The sequence below is a fragment of the Amblyomma americanum genome, chromosome 10 (assembly GCF_052857255.1).
Source record: "Amblyomma americanum isolate KBUSLIRL-KWMA chromosome 10, ASM5285725v1, whole genome shotgun sequence".
NCBI classification, from domain to species: Eukaryota; Metazoa; Arthropoda; class Arachnida; order Ixodida; family Ixodidae; genus Amblyomma; species Amblyomma americanum.
This window is the reverse complement of record NC_135506.1, coordinates 55,116,398-55,140,108: the sequence shown is the minus strand read 5'-3', so window position 1 is coordinate 55,140,108 and position 23,711 is coordinate 55,116,398. Positions and strand designations below refer to the sequence as shown.

The following is a 23,711-nucleotide window of genomic DNA, read 5'->3' as shown; positions in this document are numbered from 1 at the left end:
TGTCTTTACCCTCTTTTCGATTGTCAGTGTGATTGGTGCGGCAGAAACTTTCTTCAGGCTATTCGGAGTTCCGGCCTGCGTATTTCGTCGGAACGGAAAACTCGTGCACGCAATAAGTGTGCCGCTCGACATTGCGGACTAAACGAGACTACGTTCACTACCGGATGTTGGCGGGTAAAATAAGTGACATAAAAAAACGATTTTGTGAGATACAGTGACCGCTTATAAGCGGTCACGCCGGCTACGTTGGCGCACGTCATGAAACAAGCGCGATAAATTAACAACTGGCGTTATTATCTAAAATTTGCCCATTATTTTTAAATTTACCCTGTGGTTCTTAGCTGCAATAAGCGTTGCTTAGTGAGGCCTCAGTGCATCGAACTTTTCTGATCAGTAGAGGGGGGCGAATATCCGAAATACTTAGATAGCTGATCGGATGCACTTGTATTCGATTCGCTGAGCGAATCAAGTAGTACATGTTCAAAATGCTTCCAAACGAATCGACTGCGCTCTTAGGTTTTCGAGTAGTTTTCGAATATTTGGCACCATGTTCAAACAGAAACGCCGTACTTACTATTTTTTTCGAAGACAGTTTAAACAGTGAGTGTTTCGAACACAGTCTATAGATTCTCTATAGACTGTCTATAGATTATAGATTATAGTCTATAGATTATAGTCTATAGATTCTCTATAGACCGTCTATTGGAAAATCAGTCTATAAAAAGTCTACAGTCTATAGACCATTTTTGTAAGGGGAGTGTCGTCACCACATCGTGACAATTTGCATTAGCCTTTCAACATTGGAAAATAAAAATATTAAAAATTTATGTAAATGAGCATTAAATAACTAGCAGAATAAGCTCTAAGTCTTGCTCCCCACACCAATCAAAAACAAGTTCCGGAGTCCCTGGCAGGCTCCACATATAACCTTCCCTTCATTGTCAAGACAGGCTGTCATCGGGTGTAATGACATTTAGGTGCCTTCACGGCTTCGTCTCTTGCATCAATGTTAGACTTCTTGCTTCGCATTTGAGGAAAGGAGAAGCAAAGTGTATGTGACAAAAAGGTTATTTAATCAGTAGAGAACGCTGCATCTCACTACATCGTTGACGCACCTTGCGCTACTCCTTTACGTAGTCGGCCTCAACGTGGGTTATCCTTCCTGCGGTAGTGCAAGTCCCGTAGGCTTCTGCGGTCTCGACGTTGACGCACCTTGCGCAACTGCTTTACATGGTGGACGTCGGCCCCGCTTCACTCCTCCTTCCAGCGGCGTGCCCTCCGTTGTGTTCCTCGGTCCTACCGTTGGCGCACTTCCGTCTGCCCTTAAGCGTGGCCGTCCCCGGCCCCACTTGAATCCTTCTGTACCCTCCGTCACGCCCAGCGGCTTGCATGTGTGGCGCCTGAGCTTTGTGACGTCCTCGGCACCAGCCCCGCACCGTGGGCAGTGCAGCGGGTACCGGCGGGAGTGTATGACCTCCTCGTGCCTCCTTGCATGGACGCGTTGCCTGAACCTCTTGCCACACTGGCCGCACTCGTAGGGCTTCTCACCGCTGTGGATCATCATGTGACTCTTGAGACTGTCCGGCTGGGAAAACCTCTTTTGGCACAAATGGCACACGGACTCTCGCCTGCCAACGTGGGTACGCTCGTGCCTGGTGATATCAACCCTGCGTACGTGAAGGGTAAGGATGAGGAGAATTACCACACGACTGCAAATTTCTGCTCCCGATGCCTCCCTTAGCATATCATGTACCACGTTACCGTTACCGGTACCATACCGTAGTACCGGGAACCCGCGCAGCCATTGCACATTCGCATGTCGCCCTGACGGCGCCAGATGGCACAAGGCACCCGGCAGCTGCGCGTGCGCATGGAGCATCATGACTAATCAGCGCGGGCTCACCGGCGGTGGCGGGCTCCCGGTGATTCGGGACGGTTACAACGTACACAGCAGGCTAAAGGTGTCTAGTTATGTGTGCACTTGTCTTCCAAGGTTATGATTTCCCCAATGACGTTCACACCTTCCATCTGTATCACTGCCGCTGGTGTCAGGCGCATCTTTGCCTGTCTCTGACGCAACTCTTCCGCATGAGCGAACGTCTCCTGTTGACGTTTCCTTCCCATGTCCTCGCTAAGGGAATCTCGGTAGACCCGTACTTCAGTTGTAATGTGAGCGACTCAGCAGTAATGCTAATCTGGCTTATTTAGGAGTGTCTGAGGCACCATTTCTCAGTTCAGCTCTGCAAGTACTGAAAAACACACGCGCAATGTCGCACTCAATTTTTAGCGCCCAATAAAGGTCAGCGCTTGTGATCGGCTGGCCCCGAGGCGACCGGATTTCGCGGTCGGCTTGTACACTTGCACCTGTCCTGAGAGGCCGCTGCCAAAAGCACCAGCAGGGCCGTTTCGCACCCGGGGGATTCACTCCATTCTGGCACCGCAAGAGCGGCTTCAAACTACAAATTTCTATACTGCGGAGACAGCAAATAACGGCCACGGTTATAACGAACAAACGCTTATTACGAATGAAGGTGGCACTACCGCAAAAATGTGTATAAAAGAAATGGCACTGTGTCTCAGACATAACGAACGACTGCGGCCGCGCAACTCGGTTAGGACGAACAAGAAGGCGCCTTGAACTCGAGCCCGCTGTCTAAAAACTCGCGCTTCCCATGACCGCGGATGGCGAACAGCACCAGCCAGCCCTGGTGACATCGCTCTGAACAGAAATATGAGGCCCAAATAAAGCAACAAATGGCAGCTCACAACTGCGTAAGGGTGTGCTGGCGGGGAAAGCCTTTAAAGTTCAAGTGAGATTAGAGCGGGCTCGGCGATCAACCAAAGGTAGCCATTAGAGAAGTTTGAATAGCAGTCACGTAGCATGCCTGGCTTGCGCAGCCGATCATGTGGCAAGTGTCACCAGCCCAATCTGCTCTCCACATTCTGCGCTGCCATCGTGAGTATACAATGCCCAGGCAGGCTGTGCAGTTGAGTTGATACGTTCTGCGTGTACTTGCGATAGCTTCACCGCCGCACGGACCTAGGCATGGCAGACGACGGTGACAAATGGGGTGTTTGTGGCAACACGTCGTTATTGCGTAGCTGGCTAGCACGGGCGACTTCGTTAACGCCGACATCACTGAGTCACGAAATGATGAAGCATTGTAGGCAAAGTACGAGCATCCCCAGACTGCCAGGGACGTTATGAAGACCATGACGAGGAGTCGTACCTATTGCCACCTGCCTTGAACGCTTCAACCTTAATTAGTTGTCGCATCCCTAAAGCAGATTGTTAGCGGCAAGGCTCTCAGTGGGGAGAACATGACCACCTAGGACAGCTAAGAATGCACTTCGTTAGGGCTTGCTTTCATGTATCAGATGCACATAACTCACAAACTCACTTGTTTTAAAATACATCTATTGTTTTTCTGATTTTATAATTTGGGTGTAATATTAGGAGTTTGCTTACTGCGAAATTCGGATACAACGAACGCAATCAGTGCAACCGCCAGGCTCCTTAGGACTGTAATTGTTAGCTTGCTGGAAAAAGATGGGCAGTGTTCCTTTATGGAAAATGAACAGAAAGCGCGCACAACACGCGCGAAGGGACTCTTTCGGGTGCGCTACTGTTACTAGTGATGCTGATGACTGCGTTGTGCTCTGTCTGAAAATCGTGGCATTCAAGCATTCATTGCGTATTTGCATAGCGACTCCACGATTGGTGCTTCTTTAAGGTAATTACGGCTTGAAAAGGTGGCTCGTCATCAGAAAGGACATCTCTCCAGTTAACTAGCCACGATGGCATCAAGCAAGGAAGGGCGCCAAAAACGGTTTAAGGCCTACTTGCGACTGCTCGTGTAGGTGCAGTGCCTGCAGCGGCGGATTCCTTGCGTGCTATCCCAGTGTTTCTGCTGGGTATGCACTTCCAAATTGTACTGCGTAGAGAAGAGGTCACCGCAGTTCTCACAGGCGAGGAACAGGCTGTGCAAGGGAACGATGTTCATGTCCTCTGGAAAAGGACAAAGCAGTGGGAGGAGCGAATGAGCACATGTAAAGTGAAGAACTGCCCAGAGAATTCAGTGTTCTTAATGTGTACCGTGGCTGACAGGAAAAGGCCAGCAGTAGTACTTTTCGCATCAGTTCCTTAGTATCAATTCTGTGCATGGTAGTCTCGTTAAGATAGTAATAGAGCAGTACATCAATAAACAATAGTACGGATATTAAACTCGCACTCATATCAATTAATCAAAAAGTAGAGCGGCTGATGCCCCTGACAGGAAAAATTTAGAGCATGAAACAGAGTCCTAACTTCATATCTACGATGTTCGATGAATTTGAGCGATATTTCTGCCAACAAGAGGCTAACATTAAAGACCTAAAAAGAGGATGGCTGGGTTTGAAGAAAAAGATGGCCTGAAACAGCTAGCCCAATCCAGTTGGAAAAGGACATACATGACCTCGAAGTCAGGAGCAGACAGCTGAACTTAGAAGTGGATGGAATAAAAGAAGCACAGGATGAGGACCTGATAGCCATATTAAATAACTTGGCTGATAAACTTCGATTTCATCACTTGGCGGAACAGGAAATTGCACACGTTCATTGACTCCCAGGCAAACGTGATAAGGTGCCAGGCATCATTGTGCGTTTCAGGAGGCAAGAGATAAGAGAAAACTGGATTAAGAATTAAGAAAAACCTTGAGGAAAGCAAGCAATCCACCCATTTTCTTGCAAGAAAACTTAACACGCCGCGACAGAGAACTACTTCAAGCAACGAATGATTGTGCCAAAGTTAAAGGCTCTAAGTTTACTTCGTATGTCAACGGAAAGGTTTTCGACAGGAAAAGTGAGGGAATGAGTGCATTCCTGTGAGGGGAAAGAGTGACTTGGCTCAATTATATCAATTTTGATCTTATCTTTTGTATTTTCTCTAAACATAAACAAAATGCAGCACACATGTTATTATCTGCCCAGTAACCTGAACCGCACTGCTTCGTGTGTTCCGCCAACATCGCTTTAAAGCTGTTCACTTGAATGGACGCTCTGTAAAAAACAAGACAATTTGTTTAGAGGAATACTTTGGTTAATTTTCGTTTCCTCTTTCCTTGATCATGCTCAGTGAAACGCGAAGCACAAATGATTCTGGCATTTTTAGGATGGCCAACTATACAACTTGCTACTTGAACAGCTCTCGTATCCGTGGTTGTTAATTAGCCTTATTGGTGTCTAATGACATTGAATGCATCAAGCTGGACTCGTATAATCTACTTACTGATGATTTTAAGTCCTATCTGTCTGTACCGACAGTTTCGTGTTTTCGGTTTGATATCGTCCTCCGAAAGGAAATGTGGTGAAGTTTTCGGAATTGCACGACAGCTTTTTTTTCCTTTATAACAGACGGCAAATACACTCTAATAGCTGGAGGGGATTTTAATATTGATATGTTGAGGGACAATTATTTGGTTAAAGGCTTTAACACTGTCTTGGCTTTGAACGGCTTCATTAATCTTGTAACCACTCCAACTAGTATTACACAAGAAACCGAGTCTCTTCTCGATCTGCTCACTATGAAATCCTCCCAATCAATAGGTGACTCAGGTGTAATATCTTGTGAACTCAATGGTCATCTTCTAATGTTTGTATGCATGTGTAAGATTGGAATGGTAAAGTACCGAAAGTAAAAAGCTATGTATCAATATATAACTAGCGCTACACTCAATTTATTTCATAGTTCACTGGCACAAGTTAAGTAGGATAGCACTGACAATACCGGTGACGCAAATAAGGCTTAAAATAAGTTTCTCCAAGTATTTACGCAACTATACCAATCATGCTTCCCATTAAAAGTTCGTGGAAAAGAACCATAAAACTCGCAAACCTTGAATAACATCTGAGTTACACCATGAAATTAAACTGAAAGGAAAGCTCTACAGGATCTTTTTAAAAACTCGTTGAGCAGATGACTTAAATAAGTTTAAGAGATACAGGAATAGGTTAACAAAAAAGCTACGTCTGGCACGCACAGAATACTACGCTACATTTCTCGAAGTTAAAAATGGTCGCCACGATTTGCTGTCGTCAATATTAAATTGCTTAGTAAGGCGCGAGCAACCGCGCCCTGCCCCACGGACATTAAGGCTTGATGATAAAGACATATCTGGAATAGAGCTAGGAGATGCCTTAAGCAACTTTTTTACGACCCTTTCTCATACCAATCCACCACATTGATTCCAATAGCTACGTTAGTTCCTACAATAATAATAGAATATTTTTCAACCCGGTTACGGTAGAACACGTTATATCAGTCATACAGAAAAACCTCAATAACAGCCGTGCCTGTGTCATTGATGGCATTCAAGTCAGGCCCGTGAAGCTTGTTGCAGCAGATATTGCCCCTGTTCTTGCGAATATATTTAATTTATGTTTTACTACCGGTATATTTCCTGACAAAATGCAAATAGCCAAAGTAATGGTTCTGTATAAGAAAGGTGACCGTAACACTTTAGGAAATTATAGACCAATATCTATACTCCCTATATTTTCGAAGACTCTAGAAAAGTCCTACATACAAGGTTGTCTCATTTCATTTATATGCCTAACCTTTTGTCACCAAATCAATTTAGATTTTCTAAAAATAAATCAAACAAATTAGCGCTACTCGAGGAAAAGGAATATATACTAACACTGTTTGAAAAGAAGGCATTCGTTATTGGTGTCTTCTTAGACTTTTCGAAGGCATTTGATCTAGTGAACCACTGTATACTCCTAAAAAACTTAGTGTGTTATGGTTTTCGAGGACAGACCCAGATGCTGCTGAAATCATATCTGTCGCACAGAAAACAAGCTGTATGCCCTGTATGCCTAGACAAAATGAAATCTGAACCAAAACGTATTACTTCTGGTGTCCCACAAGGAAATATATTTGGACCAGTACTCTATTTATGTATCTAAATGATATCTCTAACATTAACTCCGCTGATCCGCCTCGCATGCGGGAGGTGCGGGATTCAATCCCCAGTGCCGCCGGGTACCCACCGGTGATACAATGGGTACAAGCTTTCCCCTGGTCTGGTGCTCGGCTTATTTAGGGTGAAATGCTTGGGAAATGGGTCTTTGACCCCACCTTGAGAAATCGAAAATATCTTGTGTCATGGTGCTCTTTGGCCTCAGATGCCCTTGCGCCATAAAAATTCATCATCACAACTCCGCTGATAAATTTATTATGTACGCTGATGACACAAGCATTTTTTTTACTGGAAATGTTCTTGATATCCTTGTTCAGGAATGCAATGACACCATGATTGAATTACAAAAATGGTCTGAATCCAAATGTATGCGTATTAATGATAAGAAAACACAAGCCGTTATTTTTGGTCCCAAAAGTAAAGTGCTTCCTTCCTCCATTGAGATTAAACTAAGCTTGCAGTGCATAGATTTGGTTGAAAAATTTAGATGTGAAGGAGTAGTTTTTTCTTCCTGCATGACTTGGGGTCACCACGTGGACCATATAGCAACGAAGCTGGCTCAACTAACTGTGCTCATAAGTTGGCTGAGATACGTTATTCCAAGAAAAATTAAACCTACTCCTCTATAATTCTATTTTCTACTCCTATTTAAACTACTGCCACTTCGTGTGGGGAACATCCATGGATAGCTGTCTTCAACTTATCTATATTCTACAGAAAAAGTTCCTACATCTTATTTACAATGTCCCCTGGGACTCGCCAAGCGCGGATCTCTTTCTACAATGTGGCGCGGTAAAAATTCACAACGTTTATAAATATCGTCTAAGTATTCGGTTTAAACTTGAAACACGTAGGAATGTAAACTACATATGTAGCCTTGCTGAATTACATGCCTGAGAAGCCAGCTACACGGCAAGGAATGCAAAGAGATTGGTAGTGCTGACTCCTCGAATAAATTCATGTAGAGAACGCCTGCAATCCACCCTTCCTTCCCTGTTAAATACATACACGTATAAAAATTTTGACCTCATTAGTTCGTCAAAAAATCTTTGGGTGCTATGTACGCTGACATGTAGCATATGTTTCTTTTTCTTTGTTATTGATCTGTGTTTATCGAGTGTGAATGTCGATACAATATTGTATAATGATATTTCACTTTATTTTGTAGTTTCCGTATTGTATACCTGTTAATATGTTGACCAAGTCGCTGCCAAGCAAAAGGAGGTTGCGGCTTTTCTGCGCCTCCACTGTCTGTACTTTTTCAAGGCAGAAATGAATTTGATTCCATTTGATTTATTAAATATTTTGCCTTTTCGGGATACAAAGGCAGTGCGATGGTACTGACCCGCACAGATCCGTCAGTTGGTAACATAAACATTCAATATAGAAAGGCAGTGCCTTTTCTAGAAGCGCTATCGACCAGCTTTGCATCGGTGCACATGCATCAAATTCAGAGGTCATTTTCATGCACTAGGGAAAATGTACATAAAAAGCAAGCACCCATCCCCCTTAATCCACAGTTTAATCTCCCTGCGACTCAGGCAATGTGTCGCTGTTCCTTCACCTTTCACCCAGATGCCCTCGCACATAAAGGAGCGCCATCCCTGCGGACATTCATGGTGTTCATAATCAGGCATAATCGAATTATTTTAGACTTGAAGATGGAACAGACGAAACTAGAGAAGAGGAAGCTCATTAATGATTTAGCAGTAAGAGGGAAAATAGGAGAATTCAGGATATCTCTGCCGAATTGATATTCAGCTTTAACTGATGAAGACGATCTTAATTTACATCCAATGAGCGATAATCTGACAGGTGTCATTACGGAGTGCGCAGTAGAAGTAGGCGGTAGGACAGTTCGACAAGATGCCAGCAAGCTGCCTCAGGATACAAAAGATCTGACTGAGAAACGCCAAAGCATGAGAGGGCCTAACCCTAAAGACAGAATAGAACTAGCAGAGCTATCGAAGTTAATAAACAAGAGCAAGGTAGCCGACATAACGAAGTTTAATATGGAGACAATCTTGAATCCTCTAAAGAACGGAGGCAGCCTAACAGCGGTGAAGAGGAAACTAGGCATGGATAAAAACCAGATGTGTGCGATAAGAGACAAGGAGGGCAATGACATTAGTTAGGAATATGGATAAGATAGTTGAAGTAGCTGAAGAGTTCTATACAAATCTATGCAGTAGCCATAGTAACCAGAACGTTGATGAGATAGACAGTATCCCGCACCAATGCGTCATCGTGCCAGTAACGAAAGCGGAAGTAAACAAAACCTTGGGAGCAATGGAAAGGGAAAAAGCAGCTGAGGAGGATCAGGTAACAGAAGATCTGTTGAAGGACGGAGGGGAGATCATGCTAGAAAAGCTAGCCACTCTGTATATGCAATGCCTTCTAACCTCGACAGTAATAGAAGTTAGGAAGAACGCAAACATTATTTTAATTCTTAAGAAAGAAGACGCCAAGGACTTGAAAATTTACCGACCGATCAGCTTACTCTCCGTTGCCGGCAAGATATTTACTAAGGTAATCGCTAATAGAGCCAGGGCAACATTAGACTTCAATCAAACGAATGATCAGGCAGGCTTTCGTAAAGAATACTCCACAATAGATCATATTTACACTATCAATCAGGTAAAAGAAAAATGAGCAGAATACAACAAAGCCCTATATGTAGCCTTCATTGATTACGAGAAAGAGTTTGACTCAGTGGAAATCTCAGCACTCATACAGGCATTGCAGATTCGGGGTGCAAAAGAGCCTTTTATCAAAATACTGGAAGCTATATATAGCAAAATGGCATTCCTCTGGGACAGTTGGTATGAATCCATCTTTGGGCCAGCGTGAACTTTGGGAAGCAGCAACGTTGACAGACACATTGAAACAGAGAACAGCATAGCTACCATAGTCCTCCATAAAGCCAGCAAGAAAATTCCAATAAGGAAGGGTGCTAGGCAAGGAGACACGATTTCGCCAAAGCTATTCCTCGCCTGTTTGCAGGAAGTATTCCAATTCCAAAGCAGGAATTGGGAACTGTTGGGGATAAGAGTTCATGGAGAATACCTAAATAATCTACCATTCGCTGATGACCTTTTTGCTGAGTCACTCCGCATGTGAACTGCAAATCATGATCAATAAGTTAGACAGGCTGAAAAGAACGGTGGGTCTAAAAATTAACATGCAGAAAACAAAAGTAATGTTCAAAAGCCTAACAGCCTAGCAGGAGAACAGCAGTTCACAATTGGCAGCAAGGTGCTGGAAGTGGTAAAAGAATACATCCACACAGAACAGGTAGTGACAGCTGATCCGGATCATGAGAGGGAAATAACTAGAAGGATGTGAAGAGGGTGGAGCGCATATGGCAGGTTCTTTCAAATCGTGAATGGCAGTTTACCAATATCCCTGAAGAGAAAAGTGCACAACAGCTGTATCTTAGCGGCACTCACCTACAGGACAGAAACGTGGAGGCTAAAGGAAAGGGTTCAGCTTAAGTTTAGGACAACGCAGCGAGACGAATGACCTGCAAGGCGTGCTACAAAAATAGTGATCTTTTTTCGACCAGATGTATCCTGTAAGCGTCTGCCGCCGATATCACAGTGTTCTAACCACGTACCAGAAACACTATTCATACTGGAAGCAACCTTCCGTCGATTTGCAGAGAAAAGCGAGCATCTCGCCCCCGACCCCGCCCACACTACTAGAGTGTGGGTCATCGCGGCACCGGCAAGGAACGTCGGTCACGTGATGTGCGGTCGCCGCTACATGGGGAAGGAAATCCCTCCGACGTGAATGCGTCACAGAGGACATCCTGCATCCGCTTCCACAGAAGTAGCGTGAGCGAAATGAACGAACACTGCTTCCCAATTATGTATTATAGATCAGCGAGGCAAGCACATAGAGGTCTTTGCAAATTGTTTCTTCTAATTACTGCGGTATCAATAACTATATGCACTATAGTCAAGGGTTCGACGAAAGCTCGTCTGGTCAGGCATTAGTAGAAGCAAAAGATTACAGTCACTGTAATCATGCGAAAAAACGCATGATATCGCCTGGGACAACGCCGCAATTCTTTCCAAAGAGCGGAACCTGACGGCACGGCTTTTGCTTGAGTCATCATTCATCCAGACGACACCTGATACTATGAACCGGAAGGAAGGGACGATGCCACCAGTGTACATACAGTCATTACGTCATATTCTGGGTATTTAAGTTTCGACCACTGCCATTTTAGCCTCATTGTGAACAAGGAACCCGTACGGGTTCCGAAACGTCAATTTGTTATTACTTTGACTTGGTCAGTGACTGTAATCTTTTGCTTCTACTAATGCCTGACCAGACGAGCTTTCGTCGAACCCTTGACTATATCCGCTACAGGAGTGCTTTTGGACAAGACGTCGTCACGAGAATACGCCGCTATGTTTCACTCACCTCCAGAATCACCGCTTTCAGATCCCATCTTAACTTCAATTTGGCTTGCAAAAGAGAAAACCTGGTGCCCAAGTCTCTTCGTTTGCAGACACCGGTACGAACGTCCTGGGGACACCACATCGTTCGACAAGCGGAGCGGAGACTCGTCCAAGCACGTGCTCAAGAATGTCGTCAAAACATCAAGAACTTGGAAACTGAGGCCTTTTTTGCCCGGCGACAGCTGGAACACACCATTCAAGGTGATTTCATTGACGTCCAACTACACGCCAACTTTACTGCCAGTTTGAGGGAGCGCCAGTGCACGACGTCTCAGGAAAGGAAACTTCAAGCTTTACAGCCGTGTGGAACAAGGAATGTACAACAAGACGTGGTTAACTTGTCCTCCTACCAGCCCTCAACCGCCGAGACATCCGTCCTCTCCCGCGGTCTGAACTTCAATACCGGTCGTGCACCGGATAAGAGGAAGGTAATCTGCTCTGTGGAACAAGCAGTGAACCGGTTGCCGTCGGCAGTCCGGAGCGAAGCACGCACCCGCGCCATTGGCATACTTTCAAAATGGCGGAAAGACACGACAAGGCTTTCAGTTCCCGAGAAACAAGCCATCAGGAATCTGCGCTGCAACCGTAGTGTTGTTGTTCTACCTGCCGACAAAGGGAACGCCTCTGTGCTGCTAGACAAGACAGACTACGAGGAAAAAATGTGTGGCCTGCTTGAGGACCGAACAACATATACCGCCCTGGCGCGCGACCCTACTGGAGTGCTTCAAAGGAAGCTACAAGAGCTCCTGGCAGATACCTTCAAGTTCGTGCCCCCGGACAGGAAGAGGTTATACTACCAACTACTGTGCACAAACGGCTCCGCGCCTGCTATTTATGGGCTACCCAAGATCCACAAACCAGGCGTTCCTTTGCGGCCCATCGTGGATTTCAGCAGGTCACCTCTTTACAGCCTTTCCAATTACCTGCACAGTGTAATAGGCCCCTTGGCCGGTAGAACCGCAACACATGTGGCCAATTCCTGCGACTTTGTTGAAAAGGTGCGCAACGTGCAACTGGACGAAGAAGATATAATGGTGTCCTTCGACGTCACGTCACTGTTCACCAGCGTGCCGGTCTGCCTGGCCGTCTCTAAGTGCGAAGAGCTTTTGCAGGGGGACACCACTCTCGCTGAACGCACTCCGTTTGACGTCCCAGACCTTTCTAATTTACTACGGTTCTGCCTCAGCAATACGTATTTTACATATTGCTCAAAGTTTTACTCGCAGACACAGGGCACTGCCATGGGCGCCTCAATTTCCGTAACGACCGCAAATATTGTAATGGAAGCATTAGAAACGGAAATCCTCAGTAAATTCACACCTCAACCCAAGCTTTTTTACCGCTACGTAGATGATTGTTTTTGCATCCTACGCAAACAGGACGTCTCCCGGTTATTGCAACAATTAAATTCTTTCGAGCAGAGACTACAGTTCACGGTCGAATATGAGCAACAAGGCATTCTCCCGTTCCTCGACGTATTAGTACAACGCAAGGGCGATGGACTCTCCTTCAAAGTATACCGGAAACCTACGCACACAGGAAAGTACTTAGACTTTAATTCGAATCACCCGATTGCCCACAAAAGATCCGTTGTGTCATCTTTGGTGAGGCGTGCGACACGAATCTGCAAAGAAAAGGAAGATTTGCAAGCTGAACTCCAAATGATACGCCAAGAACTTTCGTCCAACGGCTATCCCAACCATTTTGTGAAAAGGATCGAGAAAAATATTTTGCAGCCGAGCTCTTCCAGTCGTAAGGTTTTCACCGCCACTGCTGGAATTCCGTATGTACGGGGTATAAGCGAAGCTTTATCCCGTATTTTCGCCAAATATAACTTGCGCATCGGACACGTGCCTTCCAGCAAACTTCGAAGTATGCTGGTGAATGTCAAGGACCCCCTGCCAGATAACCGCTTTCCCGGCGTTGTCTACCGAATCCCATGCGGTGATTGTAACCACAGTTACATAGGCGAAACGGGAAAGTTCCCCAGAAGATTGAAAGAACATCAGCGCGATGTTGATAACCACAAAGTGGCTTCCAATGCGATTGCCGAGCACGCGCACGAAAAAACGCATGATATCGCCTGGGACAACGCCGCAATTCTTTCCAAAGAGCGGAACCTGACGGCACGGCTTTTGCTTGAGTCATCATTCATCCAGACGACACCTGATACTATGAACCGGAAGGAAGGGACGATGCCACCAGTGTACATACAGTCATTACGTCATATTCTGGGTATTTAAGTTTCGACCACTGCCATTTTAGCCTCATTGTGAACAAGGAACCCGTACGGGTTCCGAAACGTCAATTTGTTATTACTTTGACTTGGTCAGTGACTGTAATCTTTTGCTTCAACTATATGCACTCATCCATGCAGGCCTCCGTTCCAGTCTCATGTCAATCGCAAGTCGTAAACTTACGTGTTTCGTCACGCTGCTCTTCCCGTGAGGCCGGCTCTTCGGGCTGATCCGGACCGCTGCACCCAGGAGCCTCCCAGTGGTCCGGAAGGATATATTCGGGCGCAGAAGGGCATTCACTCTGACTAACCTGCTGTCGGATGACCTGCGGATATATCGATTGTTATAGTGCAGTTTTATCTTATATGAAAAAAATTCGATCATAAACGGTTTTTCGCTCAAAAATGCATTTGTCCAGAATTTCTGGGTATATGAATAAGTTTTTTTAAACTGTCTTCGAAAAAAATAGTAAGTACGGCGTTTCTCTTTGAACATGGTGCCTAATATTCGAAAACTACTCGAAAACCTAAGAGCGCAGTCGATTCGTTTGGAAGCATTTTGAACATGCACTACTTGATTCGCTCAGCAACTGCATCCGATCAGCTATCTAAGGATTTCGGATATTCGCCCCCTCTACTGATCAGAAATGTTCGATGCACCGAGGCCGCACTAAGCAATGCTAATTGCAGCTAACAACTACAGGGTAAACCTAAAAATAATGGGGAACTTTTAGATAATAACGCCAGTTGTTAATTTATCGCGCTCGTTTCATGACGTGCGCCAACGCAGCCGGCATGACCGCTTATTAGCGGTCACTGTATCTCACAAAACCGTTTTTTTATATCAGTTATTTTACCCGCCAACATCCGGTAGTGAGCGTAGTCTCTTGTTTCGTCCGCAATGTCGAGCGGCACATTTAATGCGTGCACGAGTTTTCCGTTCCAACGAAATACGCAGGCCGGGACTCCGAATAGTCTGAAGAAAATCTCTGCCGCACCAATCACACTGACAATCGAAAAGAGGGTAAAGGCATTGAATATTAGCGCGCAGGATGTGCAGGAGCTGCAGCAAACACTTAGCGACGGATATGCCGCTGCGACGCATTCGTTACGGTGGCAGAAGGCTGACCAAAGATCCCGGGATCGTGTCATGCCGCGTGTACCGCCTTAAGGAAGCTGATGAAGTTCAAGACGCCCATCCGCCGAAATTTTGGTGAAGCATATTGAAGCCTGACTGTTCAACGTTAATCCAGAAGTTAAACTGGATATCTTCAGACCTGATAGTATTTGTATCACCCACACAATTTCTTAAGCGTGCCCCGCGGTGGCTCAGTGGTTATTACGCTCGGCTGCTGACCCGAAAGACGCAGGTTCGATCCCGGCCGCGGTGGTTGAATTTCGATGGAGGCGAAATTTAGAGGCCCGTGTACTCTGTGACATAAGTGCATGTTAAAGAGCCCCAGGCGGTCTAAATTTACGGAGCCCTTCACTACGGCGTATCTCATAGCCTTAGTCTCTTTGGGACCGTAAACTCCAATAGGAAGAAATAAAACCAACTTTATTAATCATTAAACACCAGCTCAGGCCATCAGGCTTGACGATGCAATGCAGATCAAGGAAAAAGGGAGTTGGAAGACGGAATGTTATCCTCACCTCAATGGGCTCGTCAACCACGGGTTCCTCTTCTCCAGTGGGAACACCTTTGACAAAATGCATGAGGACATGAATAAGGTGAAGCGTAAACCGCAGACGCATATTCTAAATGCGAGATGCTTACGCGAAGCCGCTTTGCACAAAACACACCCGTGCATTTATCAGCTATAATCACAAAATTTGGCCCATCTTGTTACGCACACGTCAAGCGCACCATCATCTCTTATGGGGTTCAGGTCGTTGTAAGTTTACGGAACCTGCTCTGTCATTCCTATACCGCGGACGTTAGGGTGGGATTGGCTAGTTGCCTAAGCCTGCCTTCCGGGGGCAATTCTTAATGCGATAATATTAGAAGCCTATTCGGAAACAAAAATGCGTCGTCGGTCTTAGAGTTCGCTGACTGGCTGGAGGAAAGTGATGTCACTGGGCCAGATGTTGGCATTGGCTGGAGAGAAGTGACGTCATCACTCTGGAAATTACGCCGCTGCCGGTAAAGGCATCATTAGCGTCCTTCCAACGCTGTCGCATTGCCAACACTATGTGATTAGGGGTGGCTGTGAATTATTTATCTATATAATGCTGCAGACATCTTAACCGCAACCAGGAAGGATGGGCACAGAACAGATGGAATTTGTTTACATCTGCCATCACAGAAAGCCTCTAAATAATGGTAAAAAGACCTTCTTACGCAATGTAAAGGAGAAAGCGACGTTAAAACAGGGAAAAAATAAAATATTAATATTCCCTTGAGTTGATATTCTGAAGAATGTTCTCATCACTCAACTTTTAGAACAAAAATATTCTACTCCTTAAACCTTCATGTAAAATAGCAAAATGAATTATTTTATTGAGCGAAATATGAGGCTACGCTGTAATTGAGCTGATCGCGAGCGCTGCGCGTTAGTAAAAACTGAATTGAGCGAGCGGGGGACCTATGTATTTTGCCGTTTATTATCTGATAGCGGGCCACCTTTACGTAAAACACTAATAGGTTTGATCTTGAGTTTTTGCCATTCGTAAATTAGGGCAGCCAGTTCGTTTGTGACTATAAACCTTACATCGTGCCGCTGTACATTGTCCAGCTGTTCCCATCTTCTGTGAAGATCCAAACCATATGGCACCAGAATTAAGCGTGTCAAGATTCTCGGAACTTTTTCGTCGGGAGTGAGGCGCCCTTTTTCGGTTGAAATGAAGACTGATTTGATCTGATACGATTCGGTTTAATACCAGCGTATTCAATTTTTGGGCGTGTATCGCAAATGACGTCATTCGCCCACACCGGCCGTCCCCACCAGCTCCGCTTTATACAACGGAGGTCTGCACGGAACTATTGTCTCAGAGATAACCAAATCAAAGCTCGATAACCCTTCACCTGTTTGTTCTCCATTACGCTGTCGTCTCATCTATTGTCATGCAGTTGGCATGGCAGCGCGTACGCAGATGCGGATGTCATTAGACAAAAACTCTCGGTAAACTCGGAATGTTTATGGGGCGAACTCGCGCTGGCAAATTCAACTCGGTGATTGTGAAGAGCGGCAGGTGTGCTCGGAGCTCGACGGAGGTGAGAATAATCACTGCTCTAGGCCGCGCTGAAATTAAAAATGCTATGACAAACCTTCGAGATAAGGTCCCTGAAAAGTTGAGGACAATTTTCAACATAATGAAAACGCCTTCGTGCGTCTACAGTTTTTTCAGGCGAACCTGGTCAAGTCTCGTGTAACAAAAAGAAAAATGGCAAGACTGCGTGCTCGAGGCGGTGGGCACGGAGCATGAACAATCAAAGGTTTTCAATCGTGTGCGCAATGCATTGACCACCTGTCAATCTTGCTCGCACTGTGTGCTAGAAATTCGATGCTATTCGACTACCCCACAAGAAAAACGATGCTTCCACTGCAAGCCTGATTTTAGAAATCCTACAATGATGATACAGCTCTCGACAAATCAGTCGTGTGCTAACGCAACTGAGGTTGTAGCAGCGATGAGAAATTATAATTAACATTTGTTAACTATTAAAACAAGTACAAACTTACCTTTCTTTTCGTTTACTGATCCATCTTTTTCGACATTCCCATAGCGCTTCTTGATGTCATCAGGTAGTTTACGCCATGTTTCCTCCGAGAAGTATGCAGGCTTCAAGCAATAGTGTTCTTCACCGGCCATATCTGCTAACAAAATGGATATAAAAGGTGGAGCATTGATAAATGTCGCACACGAGACTATTTCCTGAACAAAAAGGGTTCAGCTTCAGTTAAGGACAATGCAGCAAGCCATGGAAAGGAAAGTGATAGGTGTAACGTTAAGGGACCGGAAGCGGGCAGAAAGGGTGAGGGAACAAACATGGACTAATGACATCCTAGTCGAAATCAAGAGGAAGAACGGCTTAGGCAGGGCTTGTGATACGAAGGCAAAATAATCGCTGGTGCTTAACAGTAACGGAGTGGATTCCAAGAGAAGGCAAGTGGAGCGGGGGTGGCAGAAATTTGGGTGGGCGGATGGGATTTAGCAGTTTACCTGGATACTGTGATTCGCAGCTGGCACAGGAGAGGGTTAAATATAGAGACGTGGGCAAGGCCTTTGCCCTGCATTGTTCGTGGTCAGGCTGATGATGATGATGAGGCGCAATGACGGGTTCAGACAATAGTGGCGGAAGTAAGATCGAAAAGCTGGATTTCTTTCGCAACTGACTTGCGAAGGAACTGCATCGCAAATGGCTCGGCCATTTCCTGATGCAGCTATCGAGCGTCTCATAGACGGTATTGTCATCATTACACGCTTATCCGTGCAATCCGGAGTCACTATGGCGACTGCCCTCACCTTCCTCCTCGTGCAATTGTCGTGGGCGAGGCGCGTCTGGTTCCTCGTTGGTACTGCCTGTACCGGGAGCCACACGCTGGACTGTAGAAAATCCAGTACTGGGTATTCCCGATAAGTTACTACTGGTCCTGGTCGGGGCGCCTTGCGATGCCAGAAATAACTGCACCTGGAGAAAAACATCCGAAAATTATCGCATTCTGTTTTCTTCCAAGGTACGCAGATACCGATTGCTGAAAGCTCAACGCGCACGGGTGGTACAGTGTATTGCAGGCCCAGAGCAACAACGGCATTTTGCACATTTGTTACTCAAAGTGATAGTTTCTGAACGTTGCTCAAGGTTTTCCGTGGAAGCCAATATTTCCTCAAATAATCCAGCAGGCTATTTCTCGCAGATGCCAATGGCCAAGATTTAAAATAAATGCAGAGAGAAATAACTTGTCCCGCTTGCTATGTAGTGTTCGAATTCGGTATATGCCTTATTTTCGTCAATCGGAAGTTACACAGGCGTTACTAGGCACGGTTTTTATATAAGAGACCGCTATCCAAAGACCTCTTATTTCTGGCATAGAGCGGCTCTTTGGACAATCAGCTTGAAATTAGCAACGCAAGGAGTCGAAATCGCCTTAGACGGCGCGCACGAAAAGTCATCCACAAAAGGATGGTAGGATGAGAACGGCGTACAACGCTTGTCAATGATCAAAAAATACTCCCAGGCTTTAAATTACCGGCATTTTTGCACAAAAGTTTCGAATATTCAAATAATGTAACCCGCTGTTACGGAAATATTTGAGGTAATGTTCTATTCTTTAAACGCGAAACAAAATATTTCTTTTAAAGTTTCTCCATCGCTCGCCGCAGCATTTAAGAATGCCATAAAAAACCGATGGGCAACGTTTTTTGGACGATAGCAGAAAACGTTAAAAGCGAGATCTGCAGGTATATTAACTGTGACAGCTAAATCTTGCACTATATGACAAAACTGGTTTCAAGAAATGATCTTCGTTCAAAAATGCTTCCGCGTAGACTTGTTGGCCAGGATTCACTTTGCGCCAAATAGCTGCTCCAGCATGCTGTGATGTAGTAGCCCTGTTTGCCAGTTATGTGCGTTTTCTAGACGAAGTGGATCGTGCTCGCCTTGACAGCTTCAATAACGATCCCATAGGCCCGGAAGCACACCTTTCTCACAAACGTGCCCATTTCGATCGACCAGATCAATAGAACTGCCATCTGCAGTCAGCAGGAAATGCCCGAAACTTGAATTTACGATCTAATCCTTAGAGATCACAAACATTTCGAGCACTGAGAGTCAATTGCACGGCTTCCAACCTCCCTCTAATGAAACCTGGACAAAGCGTTTTCGCATTTTATTTAAGGCGAAATGAAAAGTGCACCTATACTAAAGGTTTCGTACTGCGTGAAAGACAAATTGATTACTGTTTACCCACAGTGGCGCTTCAATGTCGAGAGTGCAGTTTTTGCAGAAAAAGAAACTATTAACCTCTGGACTTCATTTATGTTTATAAGAGCTGTGCGAGTTTTTAAATAAGAGTGGAATGTTGCCCTCACCTCTCTGGCCTTCGGTCCGACAACAGGCGGCAACTGTTCGCCTGTAACGTACAGTCCTGGAACAAATTGACAGTGCAGATGAGTCCGGAGTGTTGCAGACACTGGGCTCTCTTAACAATATGTGCAATATTTCCGCCTGCGCAATAAACTTGTCGCCAGCCACGCCAGAAAAGCTTCGCTCCAACTCCGCTCGGCCTCGGCCAGCCCAATATTTCTTTACAATGGCAAAAGGGGCTTTAGAACAAAAAGGTCAAACCCGGTTGCCGGTAGCTTTAGGTGGCGATGGTAGTGTTTATTCAAAAATAAAAATCAAAAGGAAAGAAAAGATTTTTGCTAGCCCTGGCATCTGCTATCATTATGGAGGCACCTGAGCTGGGGCACCGAAAATAAATGACCGCAGGCAGAATGGATAAATGAAATTAAAGTGCTGAGGGGACAGAAGGAACCTTTAGGTTCCTTTTTGTACCTTTAGGCTTGCAAATAATTGCATCAACGTGAATTTTGATCTCTAAGTCACTGCTATTTCCCACGCATCAATTGAAGTGCTAGAGATGCTACAAGCGCTGAGTTTCTCGATATTATGGAAAAAGCTGACATCTACCATGGAAAGGCGCAGAAATTCTGGAAACATGAGCTTTCGTATTTGGCTTGGCAATTGTTAGGCAGGGATTCAGCTGCAACGACAAGACCTTTATCGCGGCGAAACCTCAAAGAAGTGCTGTCAAAAGCTCCACACGAGTCTGGCACCTGAGTGGCACTGTCGTTAAATTTATCGAAAAAGTTAAAAATTGCACGTTTGAAGTAATTTATCTTGCGTAAAGCGGTCAGTATTTTGTCAAAGCCTCCACATGTATCCACATGCATCCGAGGCAGAATGCACGTTTTCGGCCGAACACTCGCGAAGGCAGGTTAGAAGCCTTGTCTTCTGGCATTCTCTACGTGGATGAAGCACTGCTCAAGAAACTCGCGCTGACAGTGATGTGAGTTCTCAATGTAGCTATCACTGCGTAACTCTAGAGCGCCATGTATAATATACCGCGAAACATGTCGTCTCCCTTTTGAGCTCAAGTCCTTCGCTTTCGTGTACATTTTTGTCAAGATGTACCATCAGTATCGCGTACAAACGAAACGAAACTTTGTTCATTCAAAGCAGCTCTTCGCCGAAAGGGTGCAATATAATCAATGCCCGCTCTTTGTTCCTATGCTTGGCGCAGCCTTTTTGCCGGTTTCATGTATTCTCTGTTTCAAAGCTATCAAATATTGAATACAATGCTGAAAAAACACAAATTTCTTCTCGAGTGAATAACCAGCGTTTGAACCAGTCTCCTTGTATTGCGGTCTCTTACCAGATATCTAGTGTTTTCAGGGGCAAGGTGCGAAATAAGAGGAGGCAAGGGCAGCACGACACATGTTTCTGCTTAGTCATCAGCATATTTGCGTGCTTATTGTACGAACGAGCGTGTCTATGTTTTTACCTCTTAAGCTCCGCCTTAAGGCAAATGTGTAGTGTCCTGCGATTTAGGGTGTCTCCCGAAGTGTCCATGTCGAGCCCAATTAACGCGGACTGCAAAGCACACCTGATCGTAACGGACTGTGTTCACGCCAGGAAAAGGTATTGAAGTTTGGGAGCATTCGACCTGGACGACGCGATGGAAAGAGGGAGATACAGTTATATCACCCTGCTCCCGAACATCACACGTAACATTATCCGACACTTTGTAATTCTGATCCCGGCCGCGGCGGTCGAATTTCGATGGAGGCGAAATTCTAGATGCCCGTGTACTGTGCGATGTCAGTGCACGTTAAAGAACCCCAGGGGGTCGAAATTTCCGGAGCTCTTCACTACGGCGTCTCTCATAGCCTGAGTCGCTTTGGGACGTTAAACCCCTATAAACCAAACCAAACTTTGTAATTCTAGAATGAATGCGTAAATACCGTCACAACTGCACATTTCTTTCCTTTCTTGGCCAGCCAGTCCGAAGACGACGAAGTGCTCCTTTTACAGCGGGCGGCGCAAAGAGTTTTCATGACATTATGCTGTTTGAGTTGGGCGAACAAATCTCGAGTGGTTAATGTAGCACTCCCCATAAGTGTTACACACTTCACCAAAATGCTGAATACTTCAGTGAGCGGCGGCTGCCAGAGAGAGTCGGCGCGCGGCTGGGTCTCAGCTGCACCATCCTCGGCTGCATCAGCTGTCTCAGCTGCATCAGACAGCGCGGCTGGCTCAGCTGCATCATCCTCGACATACCGTATCTCGGCCTCCCCTCAGCGCTTTTCATTTGTTTCTTGGGCTGGTCAGTATAGCATACCGAATGCCGAAACTACAGGTGAGGACAGAGACCAAGGAAGTTGAGAGGACAAGATGTACCAGCCCATAGATTCATTCAGGTAATTTGTCGGTCAACAGCCCACCTGCGGGCTCGCAGTCAGCATCGACTTGCGCAACCTAGTCACCAAAAGCAGGACAAAAAAATAATAAAAATCGCGGACATACAACCTGCAACGCTTTTGGATGTTCCTTTTTTCACTGCACGCATGGTGGCGTAAGGAACCTTTATTATGCTCGGCGCTGTTCCCAAGGGGAGACGATGAGCCCTTTTCGGGATAGGCCTGGTCTGACCTCCATCTCAACGCGAACCGGAAGGTTGCTCAGCGAGGATTTCGAAGTTGCCGTGCTGCCGACAGTATAAATTACGGATTCACCTGTTATGGAGTGCGCGAGATGCTTGAAGGTTGCGGTTCCCACGGCCGAACCTGGCAGGTTTAAATCACGCCACAAGTAGCCTCGGTTGCATTGGGTTCAGCGCGCCTTCGCTCTACCGCACTATATCTCTGGGAAAATTCGTTAAAAGAAGTTCATCGGAAGTACCCTACCGCAGCTATTGCTGCGCTTGAAGGAGCCAAATTCCACTCACACGCACATACTGAAATCCCTCCACTGACGTCTGTGGAAGCTATGTACTGGTATTGCAAACGCAGAAAGTTATGCGGGAAAAAATAAAAACGGCAGGCACCGCTATGGGTCACATTCCATAGGTAATGGCGCATAGGAAGGACGTGGTATCTGTACCAAAGACTGTTACCGCTTATTCCAGTTTTGGTCGTCTTTAACAAAAGGAAATCTTCACTCGATTCGTGCACCTTCAAAGACGCCGCTTGGTTCCACCGATTATCTGCACAAGTGGCCGCTTCTCTGAGGTCGGGCTGTCAGCTCGCTGTATACGCTCGTGATGCTGTATGTTGTGTACCGGGAGATGCATTAGAGCGTCCCGGCCATCTTAGGGCGGGTTCCTCATGACAGCTTTGACAGAAAGAATGGAAGTATTTCTCAAAAAGAATAGAAAGAAAGGTTCGAGAGGACAGCCGCAGCCCCAAACGCACTGCTTCTTACAATGACTGCCGTCTGAATAACAGCTAGTATATATTTCTTAACGCACACATCTCTGCCAATACAAAAAAAATTGCTGATGGTTTAGCTCTGGTTAACCCTGGTCGAAATCGAAAAGCTCCATCTGCCTAGTTACGTTTGTGGCCGAGGAACTGGCGGTCTCCGCAGCAGGCGCCGCGTCGCACACACCTAGCTTTAGGCTCGACGCATAAATGTTCACCGGTGTTTTATGCAGAACAAACTTTGATGCCCTGCGCATCAGATTCGAGACCCCGCTTTCCGCCTTCGCTCGGTCCAGGTGTGTGACGTCACACAGGGAGTAGGCAGCATACCTTGGATTCCTCCTTTCCTCCTCTCCGCAACGCGGTGACGGAGCGCTCATCTGCCGCTCTCCACGGCAGGCGTCCCCTCGATCACACCTAGCATTCCGCTCAACGCATCAAAGTGCACCAGCGTTTTATGCAGAACCCACTTTCATGACCTGCGCATGCGATGCCGGCTGACGCTTTTCCGCTTGACTGAAGGTCAAGGTCAAAGGTCAAATTCGAGATAGATGGTGCAACAGCCGCTAGTGTCGCCTGCTGTAGCTGACGTCATGTGTCGAACCTGACTACCACCA

General features: G+C 45.9%; 1 protein-coding gene across 1 annotated transcript; it reads right to left on the bottom strand.

The window, feature by feature from the left end:
* Positions 1-1,153: 1,153 nt before the first annotated feature.
* Positions 1,154-13,923, bottom strand: LOC144108317 (uncharacterized). The gene is made up of 3 exons (XM_077641580.1): positions 13,853-13,923; positions 3,844-4,009; positions 1,154-1,667 (listed from the first exon to the last, which is right to left on the bottom strand). Exons 2-3 carry the CDS (start codon positions 4,002-4,004, stop codon positions 1,154-1,156), a joined length of 675 nt encoding a protein of 224 aa, XP_077497706.1. The 5' UTR covers positions 4,005-4,009; positions 13,853-13,923.
* Positions 13,924-23,711: the final 9,788 nt, after the last annotated feature.

Bases quoted from the DNA above. Each gene is read 5' to 3' on its own strand.
- LOC144108317 (XM_077641580.1), bottom strand. From the start codon at position 4,004: ATGAACATCGTTCCCTTGCACAGCCTGTTCCTCGCCTGTGAGAACTGC. The intron at 1,668-3,843 runs GTAGGCCTTAAA...TCACGTACGCAG, and splicing joins ACCTACACGAGCAGTCGCAA to GGTTGATATCACCAGGCACG.